This window comes from Dama dama, chromosome 20 (assembly GCF_033118175.1).
Source record: "Dama dama isolate Ldn47 chromosome 20, ASM3311817v1, whole genome shotgun sequence".
NCBI lineage: Eukaryota > Metazoa > Chordata > Mammalia > Artiodactyla > Cervidae > Dama > Dama dama.
Window position 1 is genome coordinate 49,765,689 of NC_083700.1, and position 16,431 is coordinate 49,782,119.

The 16,431-nt window shown below is 40.0% G+C and overlaps 1 protein-coding gene across 2 annotated transcripts in view; it reads right to left on the bottom strand.

Annotated features, from left to right (window-relative positions):
- The window catches only part of FNBP1L (formin binding protein 1 like), a 114,749-nt gene extending 102,037 nt beyond the window's left edge, over positions 1-12,712 (bottom strand). For both annotated transcript variants that reach the window (XM_061121352.1, XM_061121353.1), the window contains exon 1: positions 12,484-12,712. In XM_061121352.1, the coding sequence (XP_060977335.1) occupies positions 12,484-12,507 (24 nt within the window). In that variant the 5' untranslated portion in view covers positions 12,508-12,712. The remainder of the gene's footprint in view (positions 1-12,483) is intronic.
- Positions 12,713-16,431: the final 3,719 nt, after the last annotated feature.

Sequence of the window (16,431 nt, forward strand, 5' to 3'; positions counted from 1 at the left end):
TCAGCATGGCACAGGGTGCCAATCAAGAAGCAGCCACTAGACGGCAATGAAGACATTTAAGTCCTTCACCCACCAGGTCTCTTAAAATGATGGTGGGCTGTGTTAGACCCTTTAAGAATTCACCTCTAAAATATCTGCTGTCACATACAGCTGCCTTTTAACTCCCATGCTATTATTCAACTATGTATGTATCTACAAATATATATAACATAGCTGGATACAGATGTGTATCTACGTAGCCATCATTAACTCCTTAGGGACAGAGACTATAAATTCTGTGTTTTGGGTTTCCTTATACTCTTTCTTTCTAATAGAATCCTAATCTTGTCCAGGTGGCAATTTACCCAGCTTTGGACACTGGCACCTAAGGGGAAGTTTGCTGTAGGGTTTCTGGGAAAGTATTTGCCTTCCTGATAAAGAGGCAGACACAACTCATGTTCCTCTTTTCTTTTTCTATTTTTCCTTTCTTTTTCTTTTGGTCTTAAAAGCAGACATGAAAAAAATAAAAAATAAATAAAAGCAGACATGATGGTTGGAGCTACAACCAGTACATTGCAATCCTGAGGAAAAGTCCAAAGCAACTGCACAGATGCTAACTGATAGTGTTAAGTTTATAAACCCATCCCAGTGACTGCCTACCTCCAAATTTCTTGTCATATAAGACAAACTATTTCTTTAAGCACCTACCAGTAAAAAAAGGAATTAAATCAAGTTGTGGCTCCCAACAGCGTCAACAGCAATGATAGATATGACATCGAAAGAAAGACTATAGTTAACCTCCTGCACTGTCACAATAGGACTGGAAAAGAGGCAGAGGATCTGAACAAGCCCAATGTAAACTATAAAACAAAATCCCTTAAAAGACTTAACAGCCCAAATCCTAAACTTAGGGCATTATCAAAGCTCAGTATGCCCTAATCTTAACAGACATCTTTCCAGGGTCCTAAGATCACAAAATACTTAAGTCTGTTAATGAAACCCTGACTTTCATGGTGGTCCACTTGTTAAGAATCCGCCTTGCAATGCTGGGGACACCGGTTCGACCTCTAATCCAATAAGATCCCACACACCGCAGGGCAACTATGCCCATGTGCCATAACTACTGAGTCTGTGCTCTGAAGCCAGCAACTGCAACTACTGAGCCCACATGCCATAGCTACTGAAGGCCACACGCCCTAGAGCCCATGCTCTGCAAAAAGAGAAGCCACACAATCCAACTAGATAGCAGCCCCTGCTCTCTGCAACTAGAGAAAGCCCGCAGGCAGCAACCAAAACTGAGAGAGGAAAAAAAGCAATATGGAAGCTTTGGATATTATGCAAGAATAAGAAGACTAAACACAATAAAACAAAAACCCATTTTTAATATACACAAATAACTAAGTTAAGATATTGCTCCAAGATGCAAGGAGAAGACGCTATTTTAAAAGTACATTCGGGGGGGGGGCCCCTGGTGGTCTAGCGGTTAGGATTTGGTGCTTTCACTGCCATGGCCTAGGTTCAAACCCTGATTTGGAACCTAAAAGCCCACAAGCTGCACAGTTTGGCAAAAAAAAAAAAAAAAAATCAGAAAACAAGCCAAAAAAACAAAAAGTAGCTCTCAGAAATTAAAAACATAATAGGAAAAATTAAAAACTCAACCTAAGAATTTCCAGTTTCCAATAGTGGCAGGCTTGGTTATTTGGAGCAACTATGACTATTTCACTGGATAAAAACTTTAAAATATGGATAAAATATATTTCAAAAATTTTAAAGCACCAGACAAGTCAAAATAATAAGGAATTACAAAGTCACAAGTGAAGGAAAATTAGAATCCAGAAAGGGAAAAAGGGACATACCACCTATTTGCCTTAAGAATATTTGCCAATCCTGAAAATCAGGATTTTTGTTTTAGTAACATTACAAGAGATATGGAGACAAAAATCAAAATTTGACAGCCACACAAAGGAATTTCAAGCCCTGAACTTGATTTAAGGTGGTCCCAGACTATTAAAAAGCAGAGACATTACTTTCCAACAAGGTCCCTATAGTCAAAACTATGTTTTTTCCAGTAGTCATGTATGGATGTGAGAGGTGGACCATACAGAAGGCTGAGTGCTGAAGAATTGATACATTTGAACTGTGATGTTGGAGAAGACTCTTGAGAGTCCCTTGAACTGCAAGATCAAACCTGTCAATCCTAAAGGAAACCAACTCTGAATATTCCTTGGAAGGACTGATTCTGTAACTGAAGCTCCAATACTTTGGCCACCTGATGAGAAGAGCCCACTCATTAGAAAAGACCCTGATGCTGGGAAAGATTGAAGGCAGAAGGGGATGACAGAGGACCAGATGGTTGGATGGCATCACTGATTCAATGGACGTGAGTTTGAGCAAGCTCTAGGAGATGGTGAAGGACAGGAAAACCTGGCGTGCTGAAGTCCACGGGGTCGCAAAGAGTTAGATATGACCGAGCGACTGAACAACAGACTAGGAGTGACCCCAGGCACAAGGCAGAAGAAAATACAAAGCTTATACATACAATGGGACACTACAAACTAATCAGAGAAGGATGATTCTCACAGAGTCCATGTTAAATGGAAGAAGTCAGATGGAAAATAGTACATATACCATTTTTGTGAGGTTAAAAAAACCTACAAAACTAATCAATGGCAATGCAAGTCAGAATAATGACTGCCTTTGGGGATATTTAGCGGGGATGGCATAAGGAAGACTTCTGTATCTTGCTCTTGGTGGGAGTGACATGAAAGAGTGCATTCATTCTATTTTTTTAAATCTTAAGATACATATAAAAACTGTATACTTTATGAATGTTATATTGTAATGAAGCATTTACTTTAAATGAAAATGAAATAAAATTTTCGTATTAAAAAAAGTTAACAAATATTCATTGTATTCAGTCTTTTCAAATAGTAATGGAGATGGCAATGGCAACCCACTCCAGTACTCTTGCCTGGAAAATCCCATGGATGGAGGAGCCTGGTAGGCTACAGTCCATGGGGTCTCAAAGAGTTGGATATGACTGAGGGACTTCACTTTCACTTTTCACTTACTTGCATTAGAGAAGGAAATGGCAACCCACTCCAGTGTTCTTGCCTGGAGAATCCCAGGGACAGGGAAGCCTGGCGGGCTGCCGTCTATGGGTCACATAGAGTCAGACATGACTGACGTGTCTTAGCAGCAGCAGCAGCAAATAGGAAAAAATGTTACTAGTAAATGTTAATAGTAAAGAATGTTGGTCTAAGTTAACACCTAACATCTTAGATGGTCTAAGTCCAGAAAATTATTCAAAAGCAATGGTTTTTGTGTTTATTTATTTTTTGTGTGTTTATTTAAAAGCTACTTACTGTAGCAGCTTCAATGATTTTTATTTTTATTATTTATAATGGAAAAAAATCTCAACTAGCCACCATTACCATTTTTTTAAAATCTATCTGAATCACCTTATAATTTCTGTACTCTGAAAATCTTTTTTTTTTTTTAAATCAAACTTTTATGTTTTCCTAATTCATTTAACTCTCAGACTACTTACATTCACATTATTCATACATAACGACCCATTAATAGTCAAAGCATGTTAACAGACATTGTTCTCATTTTTAGAATCCAAAGGGCCATCAAATAGGCTATATATAAGATAATGATTTGCACTCAAATAATCAAGGAAATGAGAATTCAACACCTAACTAAACTGAGAAACTTCATATGAAAAAACAGAAGTAATTAAATTTCAGATTATAAAAAGGGCCCCTAATAGTAAACAAAAATAAGAGAAATATACATGTTGGGGGAAAAAAACACTAAAATAACCTTCCTTTTGACATGATTTGATGATAGAGTTCTAGCAATTCACTAATTCCCTCATTCAACAAATACTTCAGTGCTTATTACATACCTATTCCTTTTCTACAAATCCAGAATACAGCAAGAATACAAAAGGAACAAAACAGATGACTTTTATGGTCCAGAAACAACAAAATAATGGTGTGCCAAAAATAGGAAAATCTGATTCTATACATTTTTATTTTTCAACATGTAACAAATATATACTAATATTGCACATACTTCACAAGGTACTGTTAAAAGTCTGACTGGTTCTCTATCAAGAACTTACATGAAAATTGCTAATATACGGAACAAGTTTGTTTCCTATAAAACAAAAACATTTTATATAATATTTTCCTACTAGTTTTTAATATACAGCAAATATGACTATGTTCCCCAAAAGAGGATTTTTTTGTTTTCTGCTAGTGAGATGCAAATGTTTAAAGTTGAAGATTATGAAATAAGATACTATTCGTGAGTACACACAGAAGTTGCTCCATTATTACAAACCATTATTATTCTCTTGTCCTATTTTCTGCCTGCACACAGGAACTGATAAGAAAAAATAGGCAGAACAGGCTTTTAAGTGTCCAGCCAAACCTATATTTTATAGATTGGGCGAAGAAGAGAGTGCTTTTCTTTTTTTTTTTTTTTAAGATAAAAGGGAGGGGAGTAGAAATGAGTGATTAAAGGAAGTAGCAATGAAGAGGAGACCGGCTTACTCTCCAGCCTCCACCTTATTATTGTTAGGAGAGAATGGCAGCATAAGTAAGTGTCTCGATTGACTGTCGCCCTCCTTAATTAGTAACGACAGGAATACAATGTTGAACACAACAATTTCTACCCAAAAAAAAGGTAATGTAAGACATTTATACCATTACTATTTTTCAAAGACTTGAATATGCAAGAAATAAATATAAGGGGGTAGTCCCATAAGAAAGGTAATATCCAGAATATATACTCTAGAGGGAGGGGGTTAGGAAGAACTTGTCAACAGAGGATATTCTGAACAGTGATACCAATATAGGGGAATATTCTAGAGTTAGGAAAGTAGTATCACCTCAAAATGACTCTAATTCATAAGTCGGACATTACAAGCCTTAATAAATCTTACCGTACATTGCATTTCCCTGGTGGCTCAGACAGTAAAAATCCGCCTGCAGTTCAGGAGACCCTGGTTCAATCCCTGGGTTGGGAAGATCCCCGGGAGGAGGGCATGGTAACTCACTGCAGTACTCTTGCCTGGAGAATCCCATGGACAGAGGAGCCTGGCGGGCTGCAGTCCACGGGGTCGCAAAGAGTCGGACACGACTGAGCGACTAAGCACACACAGCACACAGTGTTTCCCCTTAACAGACACTCAATAATTATTTCATTTTTTAAACCACATTTCCACACTAGTTTCATGGCCTTTGAAAAAACAATGCAGCTCACAACATTAGGAGTCTTCTTTGTCAGCCTCCTCTAGATAAGTATATTCTAAAAAAATCTTAAGTAAAACCAAGATTTGGTCTAAACACTATAGACTACAATGGGACCAAGCTCCTTTGAGCTATAAAAATCTACATGTGGCCTATGATTTCATCAGCTATTTGGGTTTTTCTCCCCCTCTTCCAGTTTTTCTGTGATATAACTGACATGCAGCACTATGTAAGTTTAAGGTACAGCATAATGATTTGACTTACATGCATCATAAAATGATTACCACAATAAGTTCAATGAACATCATCCCATACAGATACAAATTAAAAAACTAAAAAAATTTAACCCTTAGGATTTACTCTCTTAACAACCTTCTATATAACATTGTTGTTTAGTCACTAAGTCATGTCTGACTCTTTTGCGACCCCAAGGACTTTATAGCTCTCCAGGCGTTTCTGTCCATGGGATTTCCCAGGCAAGAACACTGGAGTAGGTTGCCATTTCCTCCTCTGGGGGATCTTCCCAACCTAGGGAATGAACCCACGTTTCCTGCATTGGCAGGCAGATTCTTTACCACTGAGCCACTAGAGAAACTTCATATATAATATACAACACTGTTAATTTTTTTTTTTTTATTAGTTGGAGGCTAATTACTTCACAACATTTCAGTGGGTTTTGTCATACATTGATATGAATCAGCCATGGATTTACACGTATTCCCCATCCCGATCCCCCCTCCCACCTCCCTCTCCACCCGATTCCTCTGGGTCTTCCCAGTGCACCAGGCCGGAGCACTTGTCTCATGCATCCCACCTGGGCTGGTGATCTGTTTCACCATAGATAGTATACATGCTGTTCTTCTGAAATATCCCACCCTCACCTTCTCCCACAGAGTTCAAAAGTCTGTTCTGTATTTCTGTGTCTCTTTTTCTGTTTTGCATATAGGGTTATCGTTACCATCTTTCTAAATTCCATATATATGTGTTAGTATGCTGTAATGTTCTTTATCTTTCTGGCTTACTTCACTCTGTATAAGGGGCTCCAGCTTCATCCATCTCATTAGGACTGGTTCAAATGAATTCTTTTTCATGGCTGAGTAATATTCCATGGTGTATATGTACCACAACTTCCTTATCCATTCATCTGCTGATGGGCATCTAGGTTGCTTCCATGTCCTGGCTATTATAAACAGTGCTGCGATGAACATTGGGGTGCACGTGTCTCTTTCAGATCTGGTTTCCTCAGTGTGTATGCCCAGAAGTGGGATTGCTGGGTCATATGGCAGTTCTATTTCCAGTTTTTTAAGGAATCTCCACACTGTTCTCCATAGCGGCTGTACTAGTTTGCATTCCCACCAACAGTGTAAGAGGGTTCCCTTTTCTCCACACCCTCTCCAGCATTTATTGCTTGTAGACTTTTGGATAGCAGCCATCCTGACTGGCGTGTAATGGTACCTCATTGTGGTTTTGATTTGCATTTCTCTAATAATGAGTGATGTTGAGCATCTTTTCATGTGTTTGTTAGCCATCTGTATGTCTTCTTTGGAGAAATGTCTGTTTAGTTCTTTGGCCCATTTTTTGATTGGGTCATTTATTTTTCTGGAATTGAGCTGCAGGAGTTGCTTGTATATTTTTGAGATTAATCCTTTGTCTGTTTCTTCATTTGCTATTATTTTCTCCCAATCTGAGGGCTGTCTTTTCACCTTACTTATAGTTTCCTTTGTAGTGCAAAAGCTTTTAAGTTTCATTAGGTCCCATTTGTTTAGTTTTGCTTTTATTTCCAATATTCTGGGAGGTGGGTCATAGAGGATCTTGCTGTGATTTATGTCGGAGAGTGTTTTGCCTATGTTCTCCTCTAGGAGTTTTATAGTTTCTGGTCTTACATTTAGATCTTTAATCCATTTTGAGTTTATTTTTGTGTATGGTGTTAGAAAGTGTTCTAGTTTCATTCTTTTACAAGTGGTTGACCAGTTTTCCCAGCACCACTTGTTAAAGAGGTTGTCTTTTTTCCATTGTATATCCTTGCCTCCTTTGTCAAAGATAAGGTGTCCATAGGTTCGTGGATTTTTCTCTGGGCTTTCTATTCTGTTCCATTGATCTATATTTCTGTCTTTGTGCCAGTACCATACTGTCTTGATGACTGTGGCTTTGTAGTAGAGGCTGAAGTCAGGCAGGTTGATTCCTCCAGTTCCATTCTTCTTTCTCAAGATTACTTTGGCTATTCGAGGTTTTTTGTATTTCCATACAAATTGTGAAATTCTTTGGTCTAGTTCTCTGAAAAATACCGTTGGTAGCTTGATAGGGATTGCGTTGAATCTATAGATTGCTTTGGGTAGAATAGCCATTTTGACAATATTGATTCTTCCAATCCATGAACACGGTATGTTTCTCCATCTGTTTGTGTCCTCTTTGATTTCTTTCATCAGTGTTTTATAGTTTTCTATGTATAGGTCTTTTGTTTCTTTAGGTAGATATACTCCTAAGTATTTTATTCTTTTTGTTGCAATGGTGAATGGTATTGTTTCCTTAATTTCTCTTTCTGTTTTACAATACTGTTAATTATAGTTACCACATTGTACATTATATCTCTAGTACTTAAAACTAGAAGTTTATAGCTTTGGACTGTCTTCATCCAGTTTCCTTCCTCTCCTTCCCTACCCTCACACGAATCTCTCTGTGAGTTTGTTTTCTAAGTTTAACTTATCTACAACATTATGTTAGTTCCTGTTATATACCATAGTGATTCAGTATTTCTAAACATTTCAAAATGATCACCACAGCAAGTCGAGTTACCATTTCATTGGCTATTTTGGCAGTCACATCATCAGGTGAATTTATAAGAACTACCTTTAGAGGTCAGTTTTTTCCCAATCTGTAAAAACTATTAACCCAAATACTACAACTTGAATTCATCATTTCAGCTTCCGATCATTTAGACCTTCTTCAATTGTTAATAACTACACAACCTAAACTTATTATCACCTACGAAGGCTTTCGGAACCATAAAAGCTTCCTCAAGGATCCAATTTTTAATCAGTAATCAATACTCTGGGTAATGCAATGAACTATTAATTCAAGTGGGCAAACATGTATGATCACCAGCAGTCACTGTATTAGTGAAAACAAAAAGATTAACCCAGTCCCTACACTCAAGGACTCAAAAGTCTAGTTTTTCACGTTTACAATATAAGTGTTAATACAGAAGTGCTACCAAAGATAGAAAGCATTAAAGGGTTAAGACTAGAAGTGTAAAATAAAGAATTCACTGAATCTATCAACCAAACGCACATTTTTTAATTTCTTCCAAAATTATATCATGAGCTTTGTCATATGCACCTAGCTAGAAATATGATGAAAATAATAATGGCTTTCAAATTATACACTCTGAAAACTAAGGGCCAAAAATCATAGACCAGGAAACTAAGGCACAGAAAAGGTTTATGTATCTATAAATTAAGCAGACATTTGAACCTACTTCATAATTTCCAGACTAGTTCCCTCATTTCCCCAGTGATGAGGGAGCAAATTTTTTAATAAATCACAATATGAATGTGACCTATGCAAACATTTTTTTCTATCTATATATATACTCACAATCCATACATAAACTGATTTTTTTTCCTCATTGACCTTTAACTTGCTCCTCAAAAAACTAAAAAACTATCTCCTAATAAATAAAAGATAGGACTTCTCCAATTTCTAATTTCCTTATTTGTAAAAAGGGCTAATCATTACAAAATCTATGCTTTGCAAAATTATTAATTCATGTTTAGACTTCTCTATCTACCATTCTTCCTATGGTAATAAAGAAATCAACATAATAAACAATGCATCCTGAAGAAATGAATGTCACCTCTTTGAGTGTACCACCCAGAATACAGAGCCCAGAACTGAGTCCCTAGCATATATTCACTACCTTACTTAAATGCCCATTTGGAACACAAGAAATCTCTTAAAGCACAATTTATTACCAGTTAACTTATATCCACAAACAAAAATCTGACACAACCAATTTAGCCTATTACTATTAGTTCTGTACCCCAGAGTCAGTATTAGAATCGTTTAATTTATAACTTTATTCTCAAGTTTAACGTTAAGACTTAAGATAGCAATAAACTCCAATGAATATTATAAGAAACAAACAAGTTTGAGTGCATAACTGCTTTACCATATTTTCTTTTGTTAACAATATGTTCTCAGTGAGGTTTAACTTTGGGACAATAATGTGATCCTACAGATGAAAACAGTATTAAGAACTGGTTTCTAAATTCAAATTTTCAATAGAATTTTCCCAGCCTCAAATTCCTCAATGGCAAGAGCAGGTGTTTGTTACAATCTTATCGAAGCACAATATCCTTATTCAAACTGAGATTTGTAAAAATAAATAAATAAAAACAACATCAGGAAATCTACGCCTTGCCAATGCAGGACACAGGTTCAATCCCTGATTCGCAAAGATCCCGCATGCAGCAGAGCAACTAAGCCCATGCTCCACAACAGCCAGAGAGCAGCAATACTGAGCCCCCTGTCACAACTAAAATCATCTGTGCCTAATTCTGAGGTACTAGAGTCTGAGTCAATCTAGTGCATGCTTTGCCAAGCACACCGGATTGGCAGAGTAGGGATCAGGGTGCGGTTACTGGTGACAGAAGGAATCCAAACTTCTTTACCAGACTAGGAATTCAAGTATGAATGCTTCAAATAGCTTCTTTATCATTAAATCAATGTGAAAACGGGTCAACCATGGAATTACATTCTTTTATTAATGTTTCCCTGACATTAACTTTGCTCAGACCTGGGGCTTCCGAGGTGAGTCACTGGTAAAGAAACAGGTTCGATCCCTGAGTCCAAAGAAGCCCTGGAAAAGGAAATGGCAAACCACTCCAGTGTTCTTGCTGGGAAATCCGACGGACAGAGGAGCCTGCCAGGCTCCAGTGCATAGGATCGAAGAGTCCGCTGCAACTTGAACTGGCACGCTGCAACTATTGAAGCCCGCATGCCCTAGAACCAGTGTTCCACAAGTGAAGCAACTGCAAAGAGAAGCCCCTGCTCTCCGCAACCAGAGGCAGCAACAAAGGCCCAGCACAGCCAAACTTAAATAACTAACTAACTATAAAAACCCAGGAAATCTACTTAAATTTTTCTAAGGCCTCTTCTGGTGCAAACAGTTCTCTATACCAATTTCTACTTATTTAAGGTGTAAGCATCCAGTTGCTATTAGTTGATTCCACGTTATTTAATTCCTAATCTTTCCCTCAAACCACTAAAGAACAAGTTAAAACCTGGAGATATATGAAATTTTAAGAGAAAAATTAAATTTTTTCATTCCAAAAGGATACCAAATAATTTTTAGTTATAACAGAAATTCCCACCTCTTCTACGGTTTACCTTTCTAAATTGCTGAAAAACTACCCAAACACTGAACGTAAATCACTGAACTAGGAGATAGGTAACTGCTTCTGATTGTATTATATTTTTAAATTAAAATATTTTTAAAGATCACATTTTAGTCTTCACTAAAATATTTTGTTTCTCCTTAAAACTGCTTTTCAACAGTGTAATGCAAAGCAATTTTTTCCAGTCTAAATTAAGTTAAATCTAAACAATATCCCTCCACTGTTTTACTAGTTATACTTTTAAGTATTCTGCTTACATTTTCCTTCCTCTGAAACGTGGATCATACAAGCATGTAAAAACAAAAATATTTTCTAATTATGAAATTGGAAAATAAAACATGTTCATCTCCTTTAATTAAGACAAACTATAATCAATTACAGAATGTCCTATGTCAATGGGAAGAGATCAATAATGCCTGAGACTCTAACCAAAGCAAAAAATTAAAGCTCACATAATTTACTACACAATCCTCCCCAATACAGGTATAATTAATGCTATCTAAGAACGTAAATGGAGAGGCCCCTGGGGTATTTTCTCTTGGGCGGTGTGTTTACAGAATGGGCAAACACTTGCCTAGAATGTTGCAGATTTCTGGGCTGGCTTAAGTTCACCAACTAGATGAACTCTAAAGTTCAATTCTAAGATTCCCAATCTGTGAGTAAAACGAAACATAAAACACTGTGCCCTTCAATTAACCGATCTACCTTCACTGCCACCCTAACTGGATGCATGGAGACAAAAAACTTCTTTCTCTTGCAGTGATTTCAGCAGATCCTGGTTAACAAAAGGCAAGGAAAACATGCACAGGTGGGATAAAAAGGGGAATGGCTGAAATCAAGAGGTTCTCGGGACAGCGCCCCCACGTTCTCCGTCCCTCCGCGGCACCTGAGAAATCACTGCCCGCCACACCTCCACCCTTCCCGTGGAGGCGTCACGAGCCAATTCTCTGACCTATTACAGTCCACCCTCACCTGGCCAGACACTGGGCATTGTCTAGAACCTTCAGCGACCAAGAAAGGCAAGTAGGAAAAAGAAAGAAAAGCGAGAGGAGTGAGAATAAAGAACAACAGAAGGGAAGTAAAGCAATCGGGAAGCCGTGCGATTTGGGGAATACTGGCTTCCCCAACGATCACTCAATTTAATTCAGATCACAAAAGCCACCCCCCTAGCTGAAGACAGCAGCCAGAGGTGGCCCAGCTAGAGTCCCCGAAGCCACTCCGGTCAGAGCACGGAGACAAGGAGAGGGAAATGGGCGTGTGGGCTGGGCCTGCCTGGCCAGAGGCCGGACTCGGAACAAAGCCGCCCGGCTCCCCCTACCTGGGGCGACGGCTGCGGGCGGTGCCTCGCGGCTCCCCGCGTCGCCCCGGTCCGGAGACGCCCTCGCCCCAGGGACCCTCGCCCGGGCTCTGGGCCGCGGCGAGCCCCCTCCCCGCCCGCGAACACCGCCCCTTCGGGACAATGGGCCCCCTCCCCCGCCTCTGGGAGGGGAGGCACAAAGGCAGAGAAGCGCGGCCCGGCACCGAGCCAGGCGTCCGGAAAGTGAAGGCGGCGGAGAGCGGGGAAACCGAGAGGATGGCGGCGGACGCGGCCACCGGCGGGCAGCTCCCCCGGCCGTCCAATTCGCTGCCCTCAGCCCCACCGCCGCGGCAGGGGCGGGAGCGCCGACCAGCAGCCTCTCAAGCCCTGCCTAGAGGGAAGAGGGGTTCTCACACAAAGAACAGCAGTACCCCCAACCCTTTGCCAGCGCCGGGGACCGCCCGACGCGCTCCGGTCGCCGACGCCTGCCCAGCCCGAGTCCCTCTGGGGCCAGGGTCCGCGCGGGGCGCCCCTCTCCCCGACTCACCCACAGCTCCGTGCCCCAGCTCATGGCGGATCCTGAGGTCCCCCGAGCCGCCTGGCTGCCCCGCTGTCCGTCGGTCCGTCGGCTCTGCCGTCAGTCTGCCCGACCTCCCACTGGCGGGCTCGCGGCTGGCTGCTCAGCCTCCAAAGGTGCCGCCACCGCCGGGTTCCCCAGTGAGTGAGAAAGACGCGACTGGAGGAGCCGCCGCCGACGCCGCGTCCCCGCCTCCCGGAGCCGGCTGGGAGGGGGCCAGGGCCGAGGGGAGGCGGGACGCGGAGAGGGGAGGGGGCGGGGCGCGATGCACCCTGGGATCTGGGCGGACCCGTGCTTGCCCGCCGAGGCAGGCAGGGTCCGCTCTGACTGGAGGGTCTGCCATTCGCACAACTCTTCCTTCCCGCCCAGTCTGTTACCCCTACCTCCGGGCTCGGACTGTCCCACTGCCGCCGCAGCCACTAGAATATCTGTCTCCAAAAAGGAAAGGGAGAGAGGGCAAAGTCGCCCACCGCCCTTCTCTGCCCTGTGCCCCCTTAAATGAGGCGGCTCTTTACTGCCTCTTGCCTCCTCCGCTTGGGAGAAACCCAGACAAGGAAACCTCATCCAAATCCTTGGGTTTAGATTGTGGAGAGTTGTATTTTACTTATAAGGAAAAACAAGTCTTAATGGTTAAGGTGATCTTGGGAATCACTAAAACGTGTAGAACGTTAAATATAAATGCAACGTGCCTCTGATTCTGTTTTTAATAAAATATTTCTATAAGTTTCGCCAGGAAATCATAAAAAGAAGTCGATCTTTCAGCATTCATTTGGGATTGTTGTGATGACAGGGGTCTTCCCTGATAGCTCGGTTAGTAAAGAATCCGCCTGCAATGCAGGAGACCCGGGACAGGAGATGGAAGATAATGGAAAATGTGACCCGAGGTGTCACCTGCAGGAAAGGAGAACTGAGCTTGCCCCTTTTCTGGAATGGGCACCTCGCGCGTGGGGGTTGGATGGGAGGCAGATTCCTAGCCGATAGCTCAAAGAACCTATTCCGAACTTCAGATATCTTTCACTCAAGAATATCGCAACCCTGGATGCAGGGCCACCATTTCCTTTTTTCTCTGTGGAGTTACTTCCCGGCCTTACTGAGTAATCATTAACCGCAGTCAGCAAGTTTGACCTGTTGCTATTAGACATCAAAATATGCTTAGCAACTTCCTAACGAATGCTTGAGCATTAATTACTTGTCTCCTAATCACACACACACACAGTTCAATCCAGTCACTAGTGGTAGAGCACTCCTCAGAGTGTCTTGACAGCTGAGTGTTTTTAAGTTCTCCCAACTGACTAGTCAGCATTTGAAACTCCTCCCCTATTATAGGGCCTGCTCAGGTGCCCCAGTCTCTTCCGTTTTAATCTTTGTTCCTGCCTAGCTGTACTTCCTTCTGGGTTTGAGGTAAATATTCTGAGCCTTCCTGACTGTCCAGCCACCACTCTTGCTAAATTGTTTGCTGCAGTTCTCTGAGTCCCCTGGAGCATACAAATGCCCTCTTCCAAGTGGGTTATAGCCAATATTTAAATGCTGAAGTGCGCTATGCAGTGAAAAGGCTAAACACTTTTCTCTTTCCAACATTTTTCTATTTATATCACCTAACATTGCTATCCACCTCTCCTCTCCCTTAAAAAAAATGGTGTGCTTTCCCTTCAAAAGTAAAATAGTCTACTGTTCACAATAAAGATTATCAACCATACTGTTTACACAATTCCCCAACTGTACATAAAGTCTTATTTCCTAAATGATCATTTTTCTTCTTCCAAAATTTCTGAACAGAGCTCCACACTTAGAGCAATTAATTTCTCTTCAAAAAGTTAGGTTTGGGGCCATCAAATTCAGAAAAAAATTTTGTTGATCTACATTATCATAAAATACTCTTGGAACATTTTGGCTAACAAACACCCAGAGGTGTTTTACACACACATATATAATCACACACAAATATATATTAGCAGCATGGCAGCTTATAAGGCTGTTGATCTTTGTCATAATCAAAATACATTGGGTACTAAATTATTTTTGTATACAAGATTTAATCTTTATGGACCTATGACCAGGTATTTTGTGAGCAGTTCAAACACATTTTATCTCTAAAAAAGGTAAAACATAACTTTTAGCATCTTGAAAGCAAAGTCTCCTTTGTATAAGAGCAATCTATTATTAATATACTCCAGATATTACCCCCAAATCATGTTTTGCATCATTAAGTGATAAAATTCTGTCAAACCAATTATATCCTTTTGTTGCTTGACCTACTTTGGGAAATCACCAGGTACTTTCTGTCACAGAAACTACATATTTTTTGAGGTAATCAACACTATATTTTTTTGAGGTAATCAACACTAAGAAGGAATCAAGGGAATAATATTCTAAATTTCTCTATATATTTTTACAATGGAGCCCCTCTACTGATTAAACTTGAAGGGACTCAAATTACACAAGCTTATTAGCAATTTTAAAAATTCTTATACTGTCTTCCTATTTATTATGAAAAATAATTGTCATTTAATGCATTATATCCTCGGGCATATATTTGAACTCTACTCCATGATAAGTCATTGAACTGTTGCATTTTCTTTTGCATATTTTTATCATGTATTAATTAAAATTTAAGTCCCTTCTATAATTTTTTGTTATAAACATTTAGCTAATGCTCTTTTCAGTTTCAAATTTTCCAGACATAAAAGGCATACAGATGGCTAACAGGTACATGAAAAGGTGCTCAACATCATTAATCATCAGAGAAATGCAAATTAAAACCACAGTGAACTATCATTTCACATCTGTCAGAATGGCTATCATCAAAAAGAACACAAATAACAAATGCTTATGAGGATGTGAAGAAAGGGGACCCCTCACACACTGTTAGTGGGAATGTAAATTGCTGCAGCCACTGTGGAAAACAGTATGAAGGTTTCTCAGAAAAACTAAAAATAGAACTACCATGTGACCCACCAACTCCACTCCTGGGTAAATAATCAAAAAAAAAAAAAAAAAAAAAAACCCACTAATTTGAAAAGACACATGCACCCCAGGGTTCCTAGCAGGTGTGTGTGTGCGCGCTTCCTTGGTGGCTCAGCACTTAAGAATCCTTCTGCCGATGCAGGAGACACGAGTTCAACCCCTGGGTCAGGAAGATCCTCTGGAGGAGGGCATAGCAAGCCACTCTGGCATTCTTGCCAGGAAAATCCCATGGACAGAGGAACCTGGCAGACTTTAGTCCATGGCGTCGCAGAGAGTCAAGACACGACCGACACGACTGAGCACATACACACAAAAATATATGTGTGTGTATCACAATGAAATACTACTCAGCCATACAGAAAGGCTGAAATCTTGCCATTTGCAACAACATGGATGGCCTCATAGGGTATTATGTTAAGTGAAATAAATCATACAGAAAGAGACAAATTCTGTTATATCACTTATATTTGAAATCTAAAAAATAGACTAGTGAATATAACAAAAAAGAAACAGTCTTACAGAAGTGGGAGGGAGGCTCAAGAGAGAGGGGCTATATGTATAGCCATTCACATTGTTATACAACAGAAACTAACATAACATTGTCAAGCAATTACCCTCCAATTAAAAATACATTTTAAAAAATGAAACAGACTTACAGATATAGAAAACAAACTAGTGGTTACCAGTGGAGCAGGGAAAGGGGGAGGAGCAAGGTAGGTATAGAGGATTAAGAGGTAAAAACTACTATGTATAAAATAAATAAGCTACAAGAATATATAGTGAAACACAGAAAATATAGTCAACATTTATAATGATTATAAATGGAATATAATCTTTTAAATTGTGAATTTCTATTTTGTACACCTAAAATTTGTATAATATCACACATCAATTATACCAGAAATTTAAAAATTCCTGGCATGAATTTCCTTATTAAATCAGATTTTGAAACAT